This window comes from Callithrix jacchus, chromosome 8 (genome assembly GCF_049354715.1).
Source record: "Callithrix jacchus isolate 240 chromosome 8, calJac240_pri, whole genome shotgun sequence".
NCBI classification, from domain to species: Eukaryota; Metazoa; Chordata; class Mammalia; order Primates; family Cebidae; genus Callithrix; species Callithrix jacchus.
In genome coordinates this window covers 49,781,746-49,798,850 of record NC_133509.1, presented here as the reverse complement: position 1 = coordinate 49,798,850, position 17,105 = coordinate 49,781,746, and the positions used below count along the sequence as shown (strand labels likewise).

The 17,105-nt window shown below is 36.6% G+C and overlaps 2 protein-coding genes across 9 annotated transcripts in view; one reads left to right on the top strand and one right to left on the bottom strand.

Annotated features, from left to right (window-relative positions):
* Positions 1-17,105, bottom strand: part of MEIS2 (Meis homeobox 2) — a 208,841-nt gene that overhangs the window by 73,052 nt on the left and 118,684 nt on the right. The gene's annotated exons all lie outside the window — the stretch shown is intronic.
* On the top strand, positions 14,777-15,740 carry LOC103795647 (histone H3.3A-like). Its single transcript, XM_009005584.5, has one exon. The coding sequence runs from the start codon at positions 14,802-14,804 to the stop codon at positions 15,210-15,212; it is 411 nt and encodes a 136-aa protein (XP_009003832.1). The 5' UTR covers positions 14,777-14,801; the 3' UTR covers positions 15,213-15,740.

Sequence of the window (17,105 nt, the reverse complement as noted above, 5' to 3'; positions counted from 1 at the left end):
CCCTTCCCAAAACCTGAATGGCTCCATATCACCAATAACACAAGTTCTTCGCCTGCATTCTAAGGCCTTTCACAATATGGCCCCAAACTGTCTTTCCAAATTTATATTCCACTACTCTGCAACACAAATATAAAATCCTAACCAAACCACATTGTCTTCTCGGTCCATTTTATTCGTCTATCATTGCTACCAAAACAACTTCCACCTTGCAGATATTCAAATGCTCACCATTCTTTCTCTCCTCCCTGTTTCTATACACAGGGAATGCTATGTTTCCCAGTCCCTCTACACCTCTCCTCCCCATAATTGAGCAGGACCATGCAACTGATCACTAGAAAAATGACTGTGACTGAGGGTGTGTACACTATCTTGGGAGCTGAAGAATTCACTTGCTGCTATTAACTCCCCCAGCTCTCTCTCTTGCTGCTGCAATCATGGAGGTACTTGTTAAGAGTGCGGTGTTACAAAGTGGAAGAAACTTTACATGCTGAGCTTGTATAAGGAGGACAGCACCCTCAAAGGGAAGCCTGAAGTCACCACTGATTCTGTGGGCCCAAGGAACAAACTCATTTTGCATTAAGCCACTGAGGTTTTTGGTGCTATTTGTCCCAGCAGCATAACAAATCCTATTCTGATTGATATACAGTTCTTCAAGATCAAGCTTCCTTGATCACTACTTTGAAGTGATTCTTCCTTTCTCTGTACTTCTAAAAAAATCATAGGGAGAAAATTTTTTTTAGATGCTGGTTAGAAATTTCTTTGTAGGAAGAATCAGCTCTATTGAAAAGGATATTTGCTAAGCCTGGGGGTTGAAAAATAGGGGTTGAAATAAATCCCCCAGGTCTGTATTTCTAATGGCAGCCAAGTTTCTTGTCAGAGCAGGAAGTTACTCAACCTGAATTGCTGAGAAGCTGTGTTGAGAGCTGCCTAGGAGAAGAGGTGGAGAGGCGATTAAAGTCAAGAGGCGAGGCCTGGGAAGAGATCGCATAAAGGGAGTTTTTCAAGTGATACGTGTAGTATGTGATGTGACACTTCCCCTTGACACTAAAAGTCTTCAGTAAAACCATAGAATTCACAAAATCCTTGATATGACTGGATTTCTTAAGGAGGCTGATGAAGGGGCTGAATTTTGCATCATCTATGTTGGTTTAAAAGCGATTCACTGGTGCAGTCAAAGGAATCAGCTGATATCTGGGTCACACTTCATTTTATATTATTCATGTAGGAGAGATATGCATTATAGTACTTGCATTATAGAAACCGGGGGTAAGATAGTAAGGTTCTCAATAAAATGAACCATATTTCACGCGAGTCTTTATTTTGCATGTGCCTAGCTCAGAACTTTATAGTGGAAAATCTCAGTAAAAACGTACCCAGTGAAGAGATGATTGCTGCGGATCAAAACCAGTCCTCCTCACTTCACTTTCTCATATTGAAATGTAAACCAGCCATCATTTAGTGCTAGTTTATTTTGATTTTTTTGTTAAAGGCATTTAAAGAATATTTTATGACATTTCAGTCATTTTCACTTGTTAAGTGGCAGCAAATATTTTAAGCCTTCATTAGCCACAACCTTGCTAATGAGAATTCCTTGTATTTCTTCTCCTAGTCTGCACTCTTAACTGCGTTTAATTATCTGAATTTTCTCAGGATGAAGAAAAAGAGCTCCCATAAAGGGTGAGAATTGAGAGGAAATGTAGATAAAAATGAATTTCACTATCTCACTTCCAGTTTATCTACTCTGTCATCGACAGTAAAGTCCTGTTTTTGTCTCTTCAGAAAACCACATGACATTTGAGAATCTTCTCCTCTACTGCACAAATTTCAAAACCATCTGGAACACCTTCCTTCCTTCCTTCTCTCCACCTCCCTATTCGTCCATCCTTTTCTTCAAACACGAAAGTGTTTTTTCCTTATTTGGCTCGTTCTTCCTACGTTTCGGAGCTCTTACATTTTATCTTAATTCTTTAGTTACTTGAAGGTATTGTTTATATGAAAACAAACTTATACATCCATAGGGCAAATTGAAATAAATAACATTCACAGATAAATCCTCTGTGGTGTATATGAAAACTGAGAATCAACTTTTCTGACTTCTAATTTCAAATATTAATGAGAAGTAAAAGGGCAAAGATCAAACCAGTATATGTACACAGGAGGAAGCACTACTACAATACATACAAAACTATTCTAAAATTAGTATGTTCACGTTTTCAGTCAAGAAGACTCGTGTCTGCTCCTTGTTAGCAAATTAAACTCACAATTATAATCTTTGAAGTTCTTCCGATAATGAAAAAAAAAACAAATTTCAGCTCTTCATAACTTAAGACTTGAGAACAGTGTCTTTTTGACTTTTTTATCTTTGCAAAAAAGTACAGATACAAGAAAAGTATACAGGGCCCTGTCTTCAAATATTTAATACTTCATTTACTTGTTACAGCTGGAGAATTCTGGATTATTGACACTATGTAGATAACCTAGCTATATAGCCAGGCACATTTACAAAGATTGAATCCCTGGTTAAATTCTTCAAGTATAATATAGTTTTGTTTAAAATTGCAAACATTTGGGTGTGTGTGTGTGTGTGTGTGTTTGTGTTATGCACATGCACACATACTCAGCAAGAAATTTAAAAAATTTGCTCGTATTTAAAAAAATCTCCCTACAGGAAATCAGAGAGTGCCCATGATTTGAAAATCTGGATTTCAACATTATCCTTTGCTATACAAATTAGTGGAAGTGTCCACATTACTGTCCCCAACACAGCACAAGGAAAGTGATTCCCCACCCAGACAAGGGGTTTCTGACACTCGTCTTTATTGCCCCATCATAAATTCATAAAGGGATGTCCGCTGTAACCAGTTGGCAAGTTCACTGCATAAACATCAACACCAACTTAAGGACTGTGTACACATCGTAAACTAGAGAATCTTTATACAAAGAAATAAGATAAATCAAACAGGAGTTGAGGCTAAGGAGAAAGCAATTAAAGCTTCAGGTTAAGGTGGCTGTGGGAGGGCAGTATGTCACCTTAGAGCAGAGAATAGAATATGCGTTAATGCAACTGCAGTTTGTGTAATTAAATTAATTAGTAATATAAAATATGTTTAAAGCAACATCTCATCAATGGATAAATAAGAAACATTCAGAAGTTTTAATTTTCTCACTGTATGTGTTCAAAAAATAGACAAAAAAGAAAAAGAAAACTCTGAAATTTCCTGAGGGGTTGATAAAAATAAAATGGTGGTGGTGGTGGGCTGGGGGGGAAGGTAAAGTTGATTTACTTGCCTCTGGCTAGTAACAGGAGAAAGGAATGATCAGAACATGAAAACTTGTTTGGCAATATTTCATCTCCTATGTTTTGGTGCCAACCCATTTCATTCTAATACCTCGAAGGCTTGTATAAAGCACCTTTAAGGCATACTGTTTTCTGAGCAATTATTTACAGCCAATAGCTAAGAAATGCTTAAGCATCACCTGGTAACACAAATTTTAAAATTATATTTAAAACATCCAAGGAGGTTTTTGCTGAACAAAAATTAGATTGCCTATATGCCAAAGCTCCTCATCAGCTGAAAGCTGGAAGCTAAATTTGGCCGTAAGAAACTGGCTTGGAACTTCGGAAAGAACTTCTGAAGGGGCCAAATTCAGCCCTGTATTACTTGTATGCCTTGTTACATAGAAAGAAAAAGAAATAGGGCTGTTCCAGTGATAGCAAGTGTTCCATTTATTCATCTCAAAAGCAATAAGATCCTAGAATGGAGCCTTCATAACACAAAATGCTTTTAAGTTCTCCCTGAGGGGAACACAATATACACAATTTATGTAAAAAGAAGAAAAATGAAAGCTAAGTATTTCAGTTAAGGGTCAGAAATCAATATTTCTTTAACAGCCTAAGCAACATGCATTACTCTTAATACAAATACTTCAGAGACTTTACGTTCTTCATAAAGGGGGATTTTCACATAATTGGGGTTGAAAGTGACAGAATATGCTCTCCCAACTTAGCTTCTATTGCCGCAAAATGAAAAAGAATATATTTGGACAGCATTTCACTGATCCCTGTCATCCTTGGTTAAAACTTCTTATCTAAATGTCCAAATGTGGAGCAACAGGTAACTAAATTTTAATACATCTCAATGGGATCTGATAGAGACATTCCAATATCAATATGAGGACAATATAGAAACAGAAACTATGAATATAAAACTAAAAAAAAGTGAGAAAATGAGAATATGACATTTTTCAGGTGGCAATATTTTGTTATGGTGTTCTGTTATGCTGTCAACAAAAAGTTTTAAAAAAGAAAAAGTTCGGTTTCAGTAGCACCAAAGTGAGTTATAATAAGATGTAGTAGGAAGAGAATAGGCCTGAAGAGGTAAAGTGTCACTAAAAGCACAGAGTTTTAAAAAACAAACACCCTGACGAGTTGCTGAGCATTAACATTAGTCCTCCTCTGTTCTCCAAAATGGAGCCAGAGTGATCACTGCAGAGGACCCATGTCATCTTCTCACTCTACTGCTTGGCATGCTTCAGTGGCTTTCCATTATTTTCAGGCTGAAGACAAAAATGTTTATCACAGCCTTCAAGGTACCAGATGATCTGGGTGGATCCCTCCAGAGTCATACTGCACCTTTATCGATATTGTTTTCTCTCCTTCATCTACATTGTCCCTTTCGTTTTCATACCTTGACCATGCTTCCTCTTGCCACAGGACCTTTGCACATGCTGTTCCTGGCTTTTTCCCTTGTACCCCATCTTACAACTCCCAGAGCCCATATCCTCCTGCTTCAGATCTCAAGTTAGTCAATGCTGACCTTTCCAATCGAGTCAATTCTTACTGCAATCTCTCAAAGGTCTCTAGGCTATTTTGTGGGGGCACTTACCCCAGGTGTCCTTTTACCAGGCTGTAAGCACCACAAGAGCAGCAGCTGCATTATTCTTTTCAACCATCACTGTATCTCCAATTCCTAGCACTGGAGGTGGTTCATACAGAAAGTAGCTGATAAATATTTGGGGGAATGAGTGAGTGAGTGAATGAGCATCAAGGTGGAATTAAGTTTCTTAAAAAAGCCCACAGAAACAACCTCAAGTCATTCTAAGCAGCTTGAAATTAAATAATAACTCAGAGGCTATATCAATCCAGGCACTACTCAGTGGATAGGATTGAATTATCCAGTTACGGTTGGTGAGGCCCAGCTGAAAAATGGGAAAGGATCGTCAAACAGTACTTGTACTATCCACAAGATCCTGAATACATGCCACAGGAGCAAACGTGCTAGATCTTTTGCTTGTGCATGGCTGTCTTCATTAGCCACACTGACTCAGTTCAACTTCTTTAAAAAAAACCCAACACCACTTAGAAGGATATTATCTACTTACTAAGTTTTTAAATAAAGAAGCATATTCACTTTCTTCCACATTTGGAATAAGTAACCAGATAGTGGTCACCCCTAAAGAGCTGTGCTTTTCTGATAGTAACTTTTTTTTTTGAGATGTAGTCCCACTCTGTTGCTCAGGCTGGAGTGCAGTGGGATGATCTTGGCTCACTGCAAACTCCGCCTCCCAGGTTCAAGCGATTCTCCTGCCTCAGCCTCCAGAGTAGCTGGGATTACAGGTGCCCACCACCATGCCCAGCTAATTTTTATGTTTTTAGTAGAGACAAGGTTTTACCACGTTGGCTGGGCTAGTCTCGAACTCAAGTCATCAGCCTGCTAAAGTGCTGGGATTACAGATGTGAGCCATGGCGCCAGGCCAATAGAAACTATTTTTAAAAATTCATTTATAAGTCTCATGCCTTTTAAAAGTTTGGTGTTTTTTTTTTTTCCTGTTTTTTCCTTTTTTTCAATAGTGTATTCTGATATGATTCAAAGGAAACCCAGGGACCAACATTTCTTCTGGTTTCCAAATGACCTTAATTTTACTACAGTTTAAGATTCAAGTGTATGACAAATACTTTTTTTCTAAAGCAGAATTTAGAGAACTCAGTTGTGACAATTCATAGAGATACCTTTTCTGTGCATGAAAAGCAGCGAAGCAATTCTTTGATTCCTGATTTTGAAACCAAGTTCCCGTATCAAAAGTCTACAAATCTGTTGAAACTGCCTCTATTGCTTAGGACTAAGAAACGATTTCTTTGTGTGGGCTGACTGAACAACCATCTTTTAAATCTCTTACATATGTACTAGAATTAGTCTGTGTTTTCACATATACCTTTTGCTTGTCGATATACACTAACACAGCTGTGGAAGAAAGACTAAGCTTCAGTTTCCACTTGGCCATCAGAAACTAGTCACTCTAAGCCTCAGTTTGCTTATCTATAAAATAGGACAATAATATCTGCTTTACAGGTATTTGGGAGAATTAAGTAAGAAAATGATAGAATCACACTTGATAAGCTGTAGAGCATTTACAAGTAGAAAACATAATCAAGCTTCCACTTAGCTTGAGGATTTGGACACAGTTTTGCAGAGTAGCCAGTCACAAAAGAACTCTCCTACCTCTGATGGGGTAACTGCACACCTCTTGCCCCAGCAGCAAGACCTTTGTTTCAAAACGTTTCACTAGGAAACAGTTAAAAGCTGTTCTCTGGTTAAGCACACTGACTCTTATTTGGATACTGCTGCCTCTTTAAAACTTAGATCTGCATTCTTCAAATGGGGAAGAGTAGGCATAACACCGTAGAATAAAGAGCCTGGAACTTAGAAGGTGTTAGAAAACATAGTTTAAAAAAGAAAACATGAGTGAATAAACTCAAAGCATTCATCTATTTTAAATTATCCAATTGCCACGTGAAAAACAACCTGTAATTAGAAGAATCAGGTTTGGTGCTTTGCACACCATAAGCCTTGAAAAAATAAAGAGAATTGACTAGAGTAATCATGTTCACATGACAAGTTAAAACATTAAAACTAAAAAGCTGTAACTACTTTTAATTAAAAAAGAACAAAAACTAATGACATTATTTTCCTTTCATTTAAGAAACATGAATATTCCCCTTGGAATGTTTGTGACATATACAAATCCACTGATTTCCAAAATTAACCTTATGATATTTAAAGATGATATATGTCTTGTTGTCTATGGATGCTTGCCAGAACTTGTACTTACATATTTCTAAACACTTAATTCAGCAATATTTTATATCAATTTTCCCCTCAATTTTTCTAGCTATCATGCCCAGCGAGCAGTTCCTATTTTTGACCTTGAAAACTCTCCATAGAAATCAGTCACAATTCTGTTTCCTAGAAATTTGAAGAGTGTCACCAAAGTTTCAGGTACAGATAAATTCTTGTCTGATTATCTTGTATTATGAAATACAAGCTCTTAGTTATTTCAAAAAATTCTATGTCAGGGCTGATATTGAATCTACAATTTTTTGTTTTAAAACACCAAACATCACAGTGAAATTAAAAAATGAATTTCAGAATTCTGAGTGTTCATATTTCCAGCTCCTACATATTTCCTTTATTTTTTCTTTCCATCAAGCCATATAAATTGACCTCAGTAAGACCAGTAAGTTCACTGATTTCATTTGTAGTATTTTTGTTCACACTACAAAAATCAAATTGTCCATATTACAAAATTCAAATCACTTGATGTTTATCAATATTTCAATGATTTTCCATATTCCCCCAAATTCTGAAATTGACAGCTCATGACCTACCATATTAACATTTACATATGAAAAGCAGAAACAAAAAAAGCAATTTTCCTAATAGAAGGCATTTAATCACATTGAAATAGGATCTTATCTTACAGGGCTGTCCCTCACTCTGCCCCTCACCCCACCTTATACTTTCTGGATGTTTAAGCTTGTGGCTTTGACTTACATGGGTTAATGTCCTCTGTAATTTAAATCCAGGATCAGACGGACATGGCATGAGGAACCAGCCAGCGTGAGGAACCAGGTCCTACTGTTAAATCTGTGTGCCATGTTCAGTCGAGAACAAAACACTTTTTTTTCTAGTCTCTGGCTTCTCTGGGGTTTGGGGGTGAGAAAATAATTGAGTGTAGGATAGACACACCCATCAGAATTGTTCCTGAAACCCTTTGCATTTCAATCAGTGCAAAAATGCTTTTTAAATATTCCTGCTAACACGTGCCCAAGAGAGAAGAGTCGGTGTCATATTTTCCCAGAGATCAAAATATCAAGAGATGGGAATCCCTCCGTAGAAAACCTTATTATCAAGGCTAAGGCAAGCACCTGGGGAATTAATAGCTGACATACCTCATTTTAAACATCTACCATATGTTCATGGAAAATATAGCCATGTTACTTATCACTTTCTGTTTTCCTTTCACTGGTTTATGTTTTGCCTTGAATAAAAACTGCATGAAAACATAGTCTACGTTACCAGGTATGCATCTCCTCCATGGAATAGCTCAATAACATTTTTAGTGTTTTATTTATGCAAGCAAAACTGCTCCTCAATCAGTGCAGGCTGAACTGCTTGAAGAATGCTTTCTGAATTCCAGAATACCGAAGTTTTTTCCAACATCACTCAGGTGCAGATACTTCCCAAAAGGCCTGTGACTGCCTTTTCCCCTTCTTGGTTTTTAAATCACCTATCTGTGTTTCAGTTTTGTTTAAATTTATTCACAGTGGAATCATGAAACTTAAGGCGAGGTGGTAGGTTTACAAAAAATAAGAGTTCTGTGAATATACTGAATGTCTACCATGTGCTAAAAGTGTTCCACACATACATCTGCATCCACATTTTCCCCTTCTTGACAACAGTCTGAGAAGGTAAGTTATGTACTTAGGTCACATGACTAGTGAGTGGTAGAGCTGGGAATCTAACCAGGTTTTTGTTTTTGTTTTTACTTCCAACTGTTTGTTGTTTTGGCTGGCACAAAATAGACGATGTTCATGTGCACAGCCATCCCCAGGCTGAGTCCAAGGTGAAATGACATTAGCAAGCAAATGCGTAGGCAGGAGGAATAAGTTCAAGAGGTCTGCTACACAGCATGGTGACTACAGTCAATAACAACGTATTGTATACTTGAAACCGCTGAGAGTAAATGTTCAGAATTATCACCACAATAAAAATAAAGTATGAGAGGGAATGCATATGTTACTTAGTGTGTTTAGCCATTCCACAATGTGTATGTATTTCAAAACATCATGATGTATGCGGTAGATACATACAATTTTTATTTGTCAATTGCAAAATAAATAACTTCTTTAAAAGTTTCTACTAAGGCTTTATATAAAGGAAAATTAAAAGGAAAAGACAATTATAAACAGATTTTTTAAAAAAGAAAGCAAATGTGAATGTAAGTGAGTAAGAGTGGCTTCTTCTGGGCAGAACTATATCCATATGTATATTACATGATTATAATATGTATACTCATACACATCTATCATTGGAAACATCAGTTCTTAAATACGATGACACACCACAACCGACAGAGACTGAGGGTGCTATCTGTGCCCAGGAACCAGGACAGATAGCAGATCTAAGGGTTGACACTGAATTGCTTATAAGTTTGCTGCAAAAAATTAACAGATTAACAGAAAATGATCATTTTTGTTTGCTTTCTAATATGATCAGTGGAGACATGCAATTCAATTCAATATCTACTGTCCACCTACTATGGGCATGGACCATAAAGAGAAGTAAAACACAATCCCTGCCTTCCAAAACTTAAAAACTCAAATAGGACAGGTGTGGCAAGCATATACATAACAATTCAATAATATAATTTTAGAATAAAAATGCAGTTGAGGAAAAACATACTTTTTAAGAATGTTTTATATAGTTACTCAAAACCAGCTTCTCATGGCATCAATATTAAAGAAAAGAATTCAGGCCGGGCACGGTGGCTCATGCCTGTAATCCCAGAACTTTGGGAGGCCGAGGCGGGTGGATCACGAAGTCAAGTGACCGAGACCATCCTGGTCAACATGGTGAAACCCGTCTCTACTAAAAAAATACAAAAAATTAGCTGGGCATGGTGGCGCGTGCCTGTAATCCCAGCTACTCAGGAGGCTGAGGCAGGAGAATTGCCTGAACCCAGGAGGCGGAGGTTGCGGTGAGCCGAGATCATGTCATTGCACTCTAGCCTGGGTAACAAGAGCGAAACTCCGTCTCAAAAAAGCAAAAAAAAAGAAAAGAAAAGAATTCAAATCAAATCCATGAAATACATAGCAACAAATGAAACATGCTGAAACACAAACCTTAGAAAAATCTTGCTGATGGGAAGGAACGGGAAAGTAAGGTAGCAAAGCATTGAATAGCATAGTTTTTGACATCAAAGAGAATCAAGTTCAAGCTCCCAGTTGAATTTCCTACTCATGTGATCTTGGGTAAGTCCAGAGATCATCATCTACTAGAAGGTATAATGCTTCCTACATCATACAGTTGTCATATTAAAGAAGATAGTTCTTGTAGTAAAGTATTTAATAGCAAAGTGCCTAATACACAGTTAATTAATAATATTAATAAGTATCAGTAAATATTAGCCACACAAGGTCCAATGTATTAGTTACTACAATAGCTGATAGAGAAAGCAGGAGCCTTTTATTTACAGAACTCCCTATCTCTAATTCCTAAAGATAAAACTTAGGAAAGCCTGGTTGATCTTTATCTTCTTGAGTGATTTCTAACAATAAAAGCTGTAGTGATCACAGGCCACCACACAGTGAAGGACATTCAGCATCAAAAGTCTAACTAGAGGAGAGTGCAGGCAAACAACCCGAATTCCAGTCCATTGACTGCTTGCTGAGCAACTACTATATACAAAATCTCTTGCTTAGGATCTAAAATTACCCAAATTGAAAAATGTCCTTGCTAGCACTCTAGAAAGGCACATGATCTACAAGTACATAACTTTAACATATGACAAGTTTTGATAAGCAGTTATCTTCTGCTGAAACCCTAGATTCAATGTACATCTTCTGTATTTGGTAAGATAAAACATTATAAAGAAAAATTTCTTAACAATCCATGCTTCTTCTCAACAATACAAATGTGTTTCTTTCTGGTCTTCAGGCCAATTAATTTCCTTGGCATTTACAACAACAACAATAACAATAAGGATTAACCTTTTGTTAAGTGCACAGTATGTGCCAGAGAGTGTGTGTTAGGTGATTTACATTTTTGCTAATCCTCAGAGCAATTTACAGATACAGAATCCGAGATGTTAAATGACCTGCCTGAGGTAACACTGTCAGTAGTAGCAGAATCCAGATGAATTGAATCCAGGCCAGTCTGGCTCCAGGATCTGTGCTCTTATCACTGCACCACACTGGCATTGGTGCTACAGGCACTGAAGTGTGCCTTTTATTGTATTCTTGCATCTTACATGGATTATTTTATTTTAAAATGCTAAGAAAATGTACTAATTACTCAAATAATGCAGGTTTATTGTAGAAAAGTTAGGAAAGACAGAAGAGCAAAGAAAACAAATTAAATCTCAAATAATGTACCACCCAGAAAGGGCACAGCTAGTATTTTATGTCTTTGCCTCCCAAAACTACTTTTTTCCATACTTATTTGAATTTGTTTTTTTTTTTTTAACAAAAAAGGGGCTCATACTGCATATACTCATTTCTAACTTGCTTCTTAAAAGGTTTATAAACATTTTTTCCATATCAATAAATGTAAGTCTCTATTACATTTTGTTGGCTGTGTAATATTCCACAATATAGATACATCATGATTTGTCAAATTTGTTTCCAATTGCTAGACTGACTGCTTTCAATGTTATGGCTCAAATTAACATTATAATATCTATGTATATCTTTATTAGATAACTCACTTTTAAGAAAATTACTGGAGGTAAACATAAAGGGCCAAAAGTATGCATTTTTAAAAGCCTTTTAATTCTCTGGAAAGGCTACACAAATTGAGATTCCTTCTGAAAATCTGAAACCTGAAATGCACCACAATTTGAAACGTTTTGACTCCTGACAAGATGCTACAAATGAAAAAATTCGACAACTGATTTTATGTGACAAGTTTCCATCAAAACAAAGTCAAAACTTTGTTTTATGCATAAAATTATTTAAAACATTGTATAAAATTACCTTCAGGATATTTGTATAAGGTGTTTATAAAACACAAATTTCGTGTTTAGATTTGGATCCCATCTCCAATAATACATATATTATGTATATGCAAATGTTCCAAATCTGAAAATTTTGAAATCCTAAGCACTTTGGGTCCCAAGCATTTCAGATAAGGGATACGCCACGTATCTTTGCCAACACTGGTGTGTTGGTGTTTGCCAATATGATAGGTGAAAACTGACATTTTAGTTTTTATTTCCTTAAGTACTAGTACGGATACATTTTTTTTTCAGTTACTGATCACTTTCATTTTTTACTAATGAATTACTTAGTGGAGTCATCAGATGCATGTTTAATTTGATTGCATACACTCAGCAACATAACCTATATGTAATTAAAATTACATTTTGCATACATTCTCTTTATTATATATAGTCTGTTACATTTTACATTTATAAATGTATATTACTGTAAAGGATTATGTATAAAAACCCCCATACAATATAGATATCAGTAGAAATTTGGGAGATTTTTCCTTAACTTTGAAAATTCTCAATTTTTCATTTTATACTCTAATTCAGAATATTTATGAAAAGGATGTGCCTCATTAAGTTTTGCAAAAAGATGTGCCTCTATTGTGTTAAACCCCCAATTCAGTTAAACCCCCAATTTGGGGTATCTTTTTCTAACTTATTTGTAAGAGTTCTTTACATATCAAAAATATTAACCCCTACTTAGTTACATGTTTATTGTGAATAATTCCCCTCAGTTTGTCATTCATATTTTAAACTTGTTTGCATTTCTTGCCCTATAAAAATTTAACTTTTTAATAGTTATATATATCTAACTGTGTTTTTCATCCGTAATGATCACGCTCTGAAAGACTTCTCTATTAGTTCATTTTCATGCTGCTGATAAAGACATACCCTAGGCTAGGCAATTTACGAAAGAGGTTTAATTGGACTTACAGTTCCACATGCTGGGGAGGCCTCACAATCATGGCATAAGGCAAGGAGGAGTAAGTCACATCTTACGTGGATGGCAGCAGGCAAAGTGAGCTTGTGCAGGAAAACTCCCCCTTATCATAGCCATCAGATCACGTGAGAATTCCTACCAGAGATCAGCATGGGATTTCCAAAGCAATATGGAGCAAGAAGAACAAAGCTAGAGGCACCACACTGTTTTAAAAATATACTACAATGCTATAGTAATCAAAACTGTGTAATATCAGTACCCAAATAGACATAAAGACTAATGAAATAGAATACACAGCCTAGAAATAAACCCATGTTATTCTCCATAATGGCTATACCAATTTACATGGGAAAGAGCTGCCCCCATGATCCCATGACCTCCCGCTGGGTCCCTCCCACAACATGTGGGAATTCAAGATGAGATGGTGGGGACACAGCCAAACCATATCAATTTCTTTAACTTAAAATTTCATAACTAATATATTCTACCAGTTTTGTCCTTTTATTTCTTATAGTAAAATTTTTAATTCATTAGGAATCAAATGACATAATCCCTTCTGTTTACTCACATTTGAAATGCCATCTTTATTTTCAAATAAATTCTTATGTAAACTTTGGTATGTTTCTATACTGTCTCCTCTGTTCCACTGACAGGCACCTTCATTTCAGTGTCATTTTAAAACTATCTTTTTTTTTTGAGACGGAGATTCGCTCTTGTTGCCCCAGGCTGGGGTGCAATGGCACGATCTCAGCTCACCGCAACCTCTGCCTCCTGGGTTCAAGCGATTCTCCTGCCTCAGCCTCCTGAGTACTGGGAATACAGGCATGCGCCACCATGCCCAGCTAATTTTGTATTTTTAGTAGAAATGAGGTTTCTCCATGTTGGTCAGGTGGCTCTCCAACTCCCGACCTCAGGTGCTCCACCTGTCTCGGCCTCCCAAAGTGCTGAAATTATGTGTGAGCCACTGCACCCAGCAAAGCTATCTTAATTACTATAGCTTTACAATATGTATTAATTAAAGTAGGACAAATATCTCATCTTTACTGCTCTTTTAAAAATATTAGGCTATATTACACATTTATTCTTCAAAATAAAACTTAGAATAATTTTGTCAGGCTTCTCCTGAAAACTTCTTTGAAGATTCTGATGTGGAGATTGAGAAAAACAGTTAGGTTTACAATACATCTCTCCATTTTTTTCAAGTTTTCTTTTATGTGCCACAATTTCATTTGTCATTTCCTTCAAATAGGAAATGAACATTCCCTTTTAAAGCTGTTATTTGATACTATACATTTTGTTGTGATTTTATCTTTTTATTATTGCTGATAAAAAAGCTATTGATATTTGCATATTGATTTTGTAACCTAATGAACTCATGGTTTTGAGTAGTTTTTTATTTGATTCTTTTTATTTCATTTTGCTCTTTCGTTCAGGAAAGTAATTATACCATTTACTAGTTATTTTATTTTTTTCTCCTTTCTGGTACTTATGCTTCCAATTTTATTTCTTTTTGTTTTTTCCTCTCCTTCATTGACTAGAATTTCCAGATAAACTTTGAGAAAAGCTGAGAAACTGTTGCTCCTCATTTATAGTGAGACTAGGGGTTCCTTATCCGATATGATATTAGGTATTATTTAAAGTGTACAGTGTGAGGTTTTGATATGTGTGCAGGTGTGTAAGAGCGTGCATGTGCATGTGTGGAGAGAACATTTAAGATCTCTGTGGGTGTTCGCAGCTGCCGCCGCGCCGCCTCTCACTCGCCCAGCTCCAGCTGAAGGAGAAGCGGGGTAAGTAAGGAGGTCTCTATACCATGGCTCGTACAAAGCAGACTGCCCGCAAATCTACCGGTGGTAAAACACCCAGGAAGCAACTGGCTACAAAAGCCTCGCGCAAGAGTGCGCCCTCTACTGGAGGGGTGAAGAAACCTCATCGTTACAGGCCTGGTACTGTGGCACTCCGTGAAATTAGACGTTATCAGAAGCCCACTGAACTTCTGATTCGCAAACTTCCCTTCCAGCGTCTGGTGCGAGAAATTGCTCAGGACTTTAAAACAGATCTGCGCTTCCAGAGCGCAGCTATCGGTCCTTTGCAGGAGGCAAGTGAGGCCTATCTGGTTGGCCTTTTTGAAGACACCAACCTTTGTGCTATCCATGCCAAACGTGTAACAATTATACCAAAAGACATCCAGCTAGCACGCCGCATACGTGGAGAGCATGCTTAAGAATCCACTATGATGGGAAATATTTCATTCTAAAAAAAAAAATTCTCTTCTTCCTGTTATTGGTAGTTCTGAACGTTAGATAATTTTTTTTCCATGGGGTCAAAAGGTACCTAAGTATATGATTGCGAGTGGAAAAATAGGGGACAGAAATCAGGTATTGGCAGTTTTTCCATTTTCATTTGTGTGTGAATTTTTAATATAAATGTGGAGACGTAAAGCATTAATGCAAGTTAAAATGTTTCAGTGAACAAGTTTCAGCGGTTCAACTTTATAATAATTATAAATAAACCTGTTAAATTTTTCTGGACAATGCCAGCATTTGGATTTTTTTAAAACAAGTAAATTTCTTATTGACGGCAACTAAATGGTGTTTGTAGCATTTTTATCATACAGTAGATTCCATCCATTCACTATACTTTTCTAACTGAGTTGTCCTACATCCAAGTACATGTTTTTAATGTTGTCTGTCTTCTGTGCTGTTCCTGTAAGTTTGCTATTAAAATACATTAAACTATAAAAAAAAAAAAAGATCTCTGTGATGGTTAATTCTATGTGTCAACTTGACTGGATTAAGGAATGCCCAGATTGCTGGAAAAGCATTATTTCTGGGTATGGTTGTAAGGGTAGACATTAGCATTTGACTAAGTCAACTGAATAAAGGAAATCTACCCTCACCAAAGTGAGTTGTCATCATCCCATCCGTTGAGGGCCCCTATAGGATGAAAAGGCAGAAGATGGGTACATTCTCTACTGCTGAGCTGGGCTATCATTTTCTCCTGACCTTGTAAATAAGAACACCTGATTCTTGGGCCTTCAAGCTCCAAGGCTTACACAAATCCCCCATAACCTCCAAGTTCCAGTTCTCAGGCCTTAAGTGTTGAACTAGGAATTACACCACTGGTTCCCCTGGTTCTTGGACATTTGGAATTGAACTGAATTATACCACCACATTTCTGTTTCTCCAACTTGCAGATGGGATATCATGGGGCTTCTCAGCCTCTATAATTGCATGAGCCAATTCACCCAATAAATCTCATCATATGTATATATGAGTTAGGCAATTATACCACTTACTAGTTATTTTAATTATATATATATATAATTATATATATTAGAGATTACCATGGGCTGGTGTATAGAAGAAATGGGGTACAATGTTTTAGTTATGCTGAATGAGTAAGTTTGGAGATCTAATGTACAGCGTGGTGACTGTAGTTAGTAATCCTGTATTGTATACTTGAAATTCACCAAGAGAGTATGTATTAGGCAGGATTCTCCAGAGAAACAGAACCAATAGGATTCTCCAGAGAAACAGAACCAATAGGATATATATATATATATATGGGCAAAACCTGGAATAGACATTTTTCCAACGAAGACATACAAATAGCCAATTGGTATATGGCTATTCCTTTGCTGTACAGAAACTGCTGAGTTTGATGCAATTCCATCTGTTTATTTCTGCTTTTGGTCCTTATGCTTTGGAGTCATATACAAAAAAATCATTGTCCAGACCAATGTCAAGAAGCATTTTCCCTATGTTTCCTTCTAGTAGTTTTACAGTTTCAGCTCTTATGTTTAAGTATTTAATTCATTTTTAGTTGCGTTTTATATGGTGTGAGATATGGGTCCAATTTCACTTTTGTGCATCCGGAGTTCAGTTTTCACAACACCATTTACTGAAGACAGTACACTTTCCTCATTGTGTGTTCTTGCACCCTTGCTGAGGATTAATTGACTGTAAGTGCATGGGTTTATTTCTAGGCTCTTTATTCTATTTCATTAGTCTTTATGTCTATTTGGGTACTGATATTACACAGTTTTGATTACTATAGCATTGTAGTATATTTTTAAAACAGTGTGGTGCCTCTAGTTTTGTTCTTCTTGCTCCAT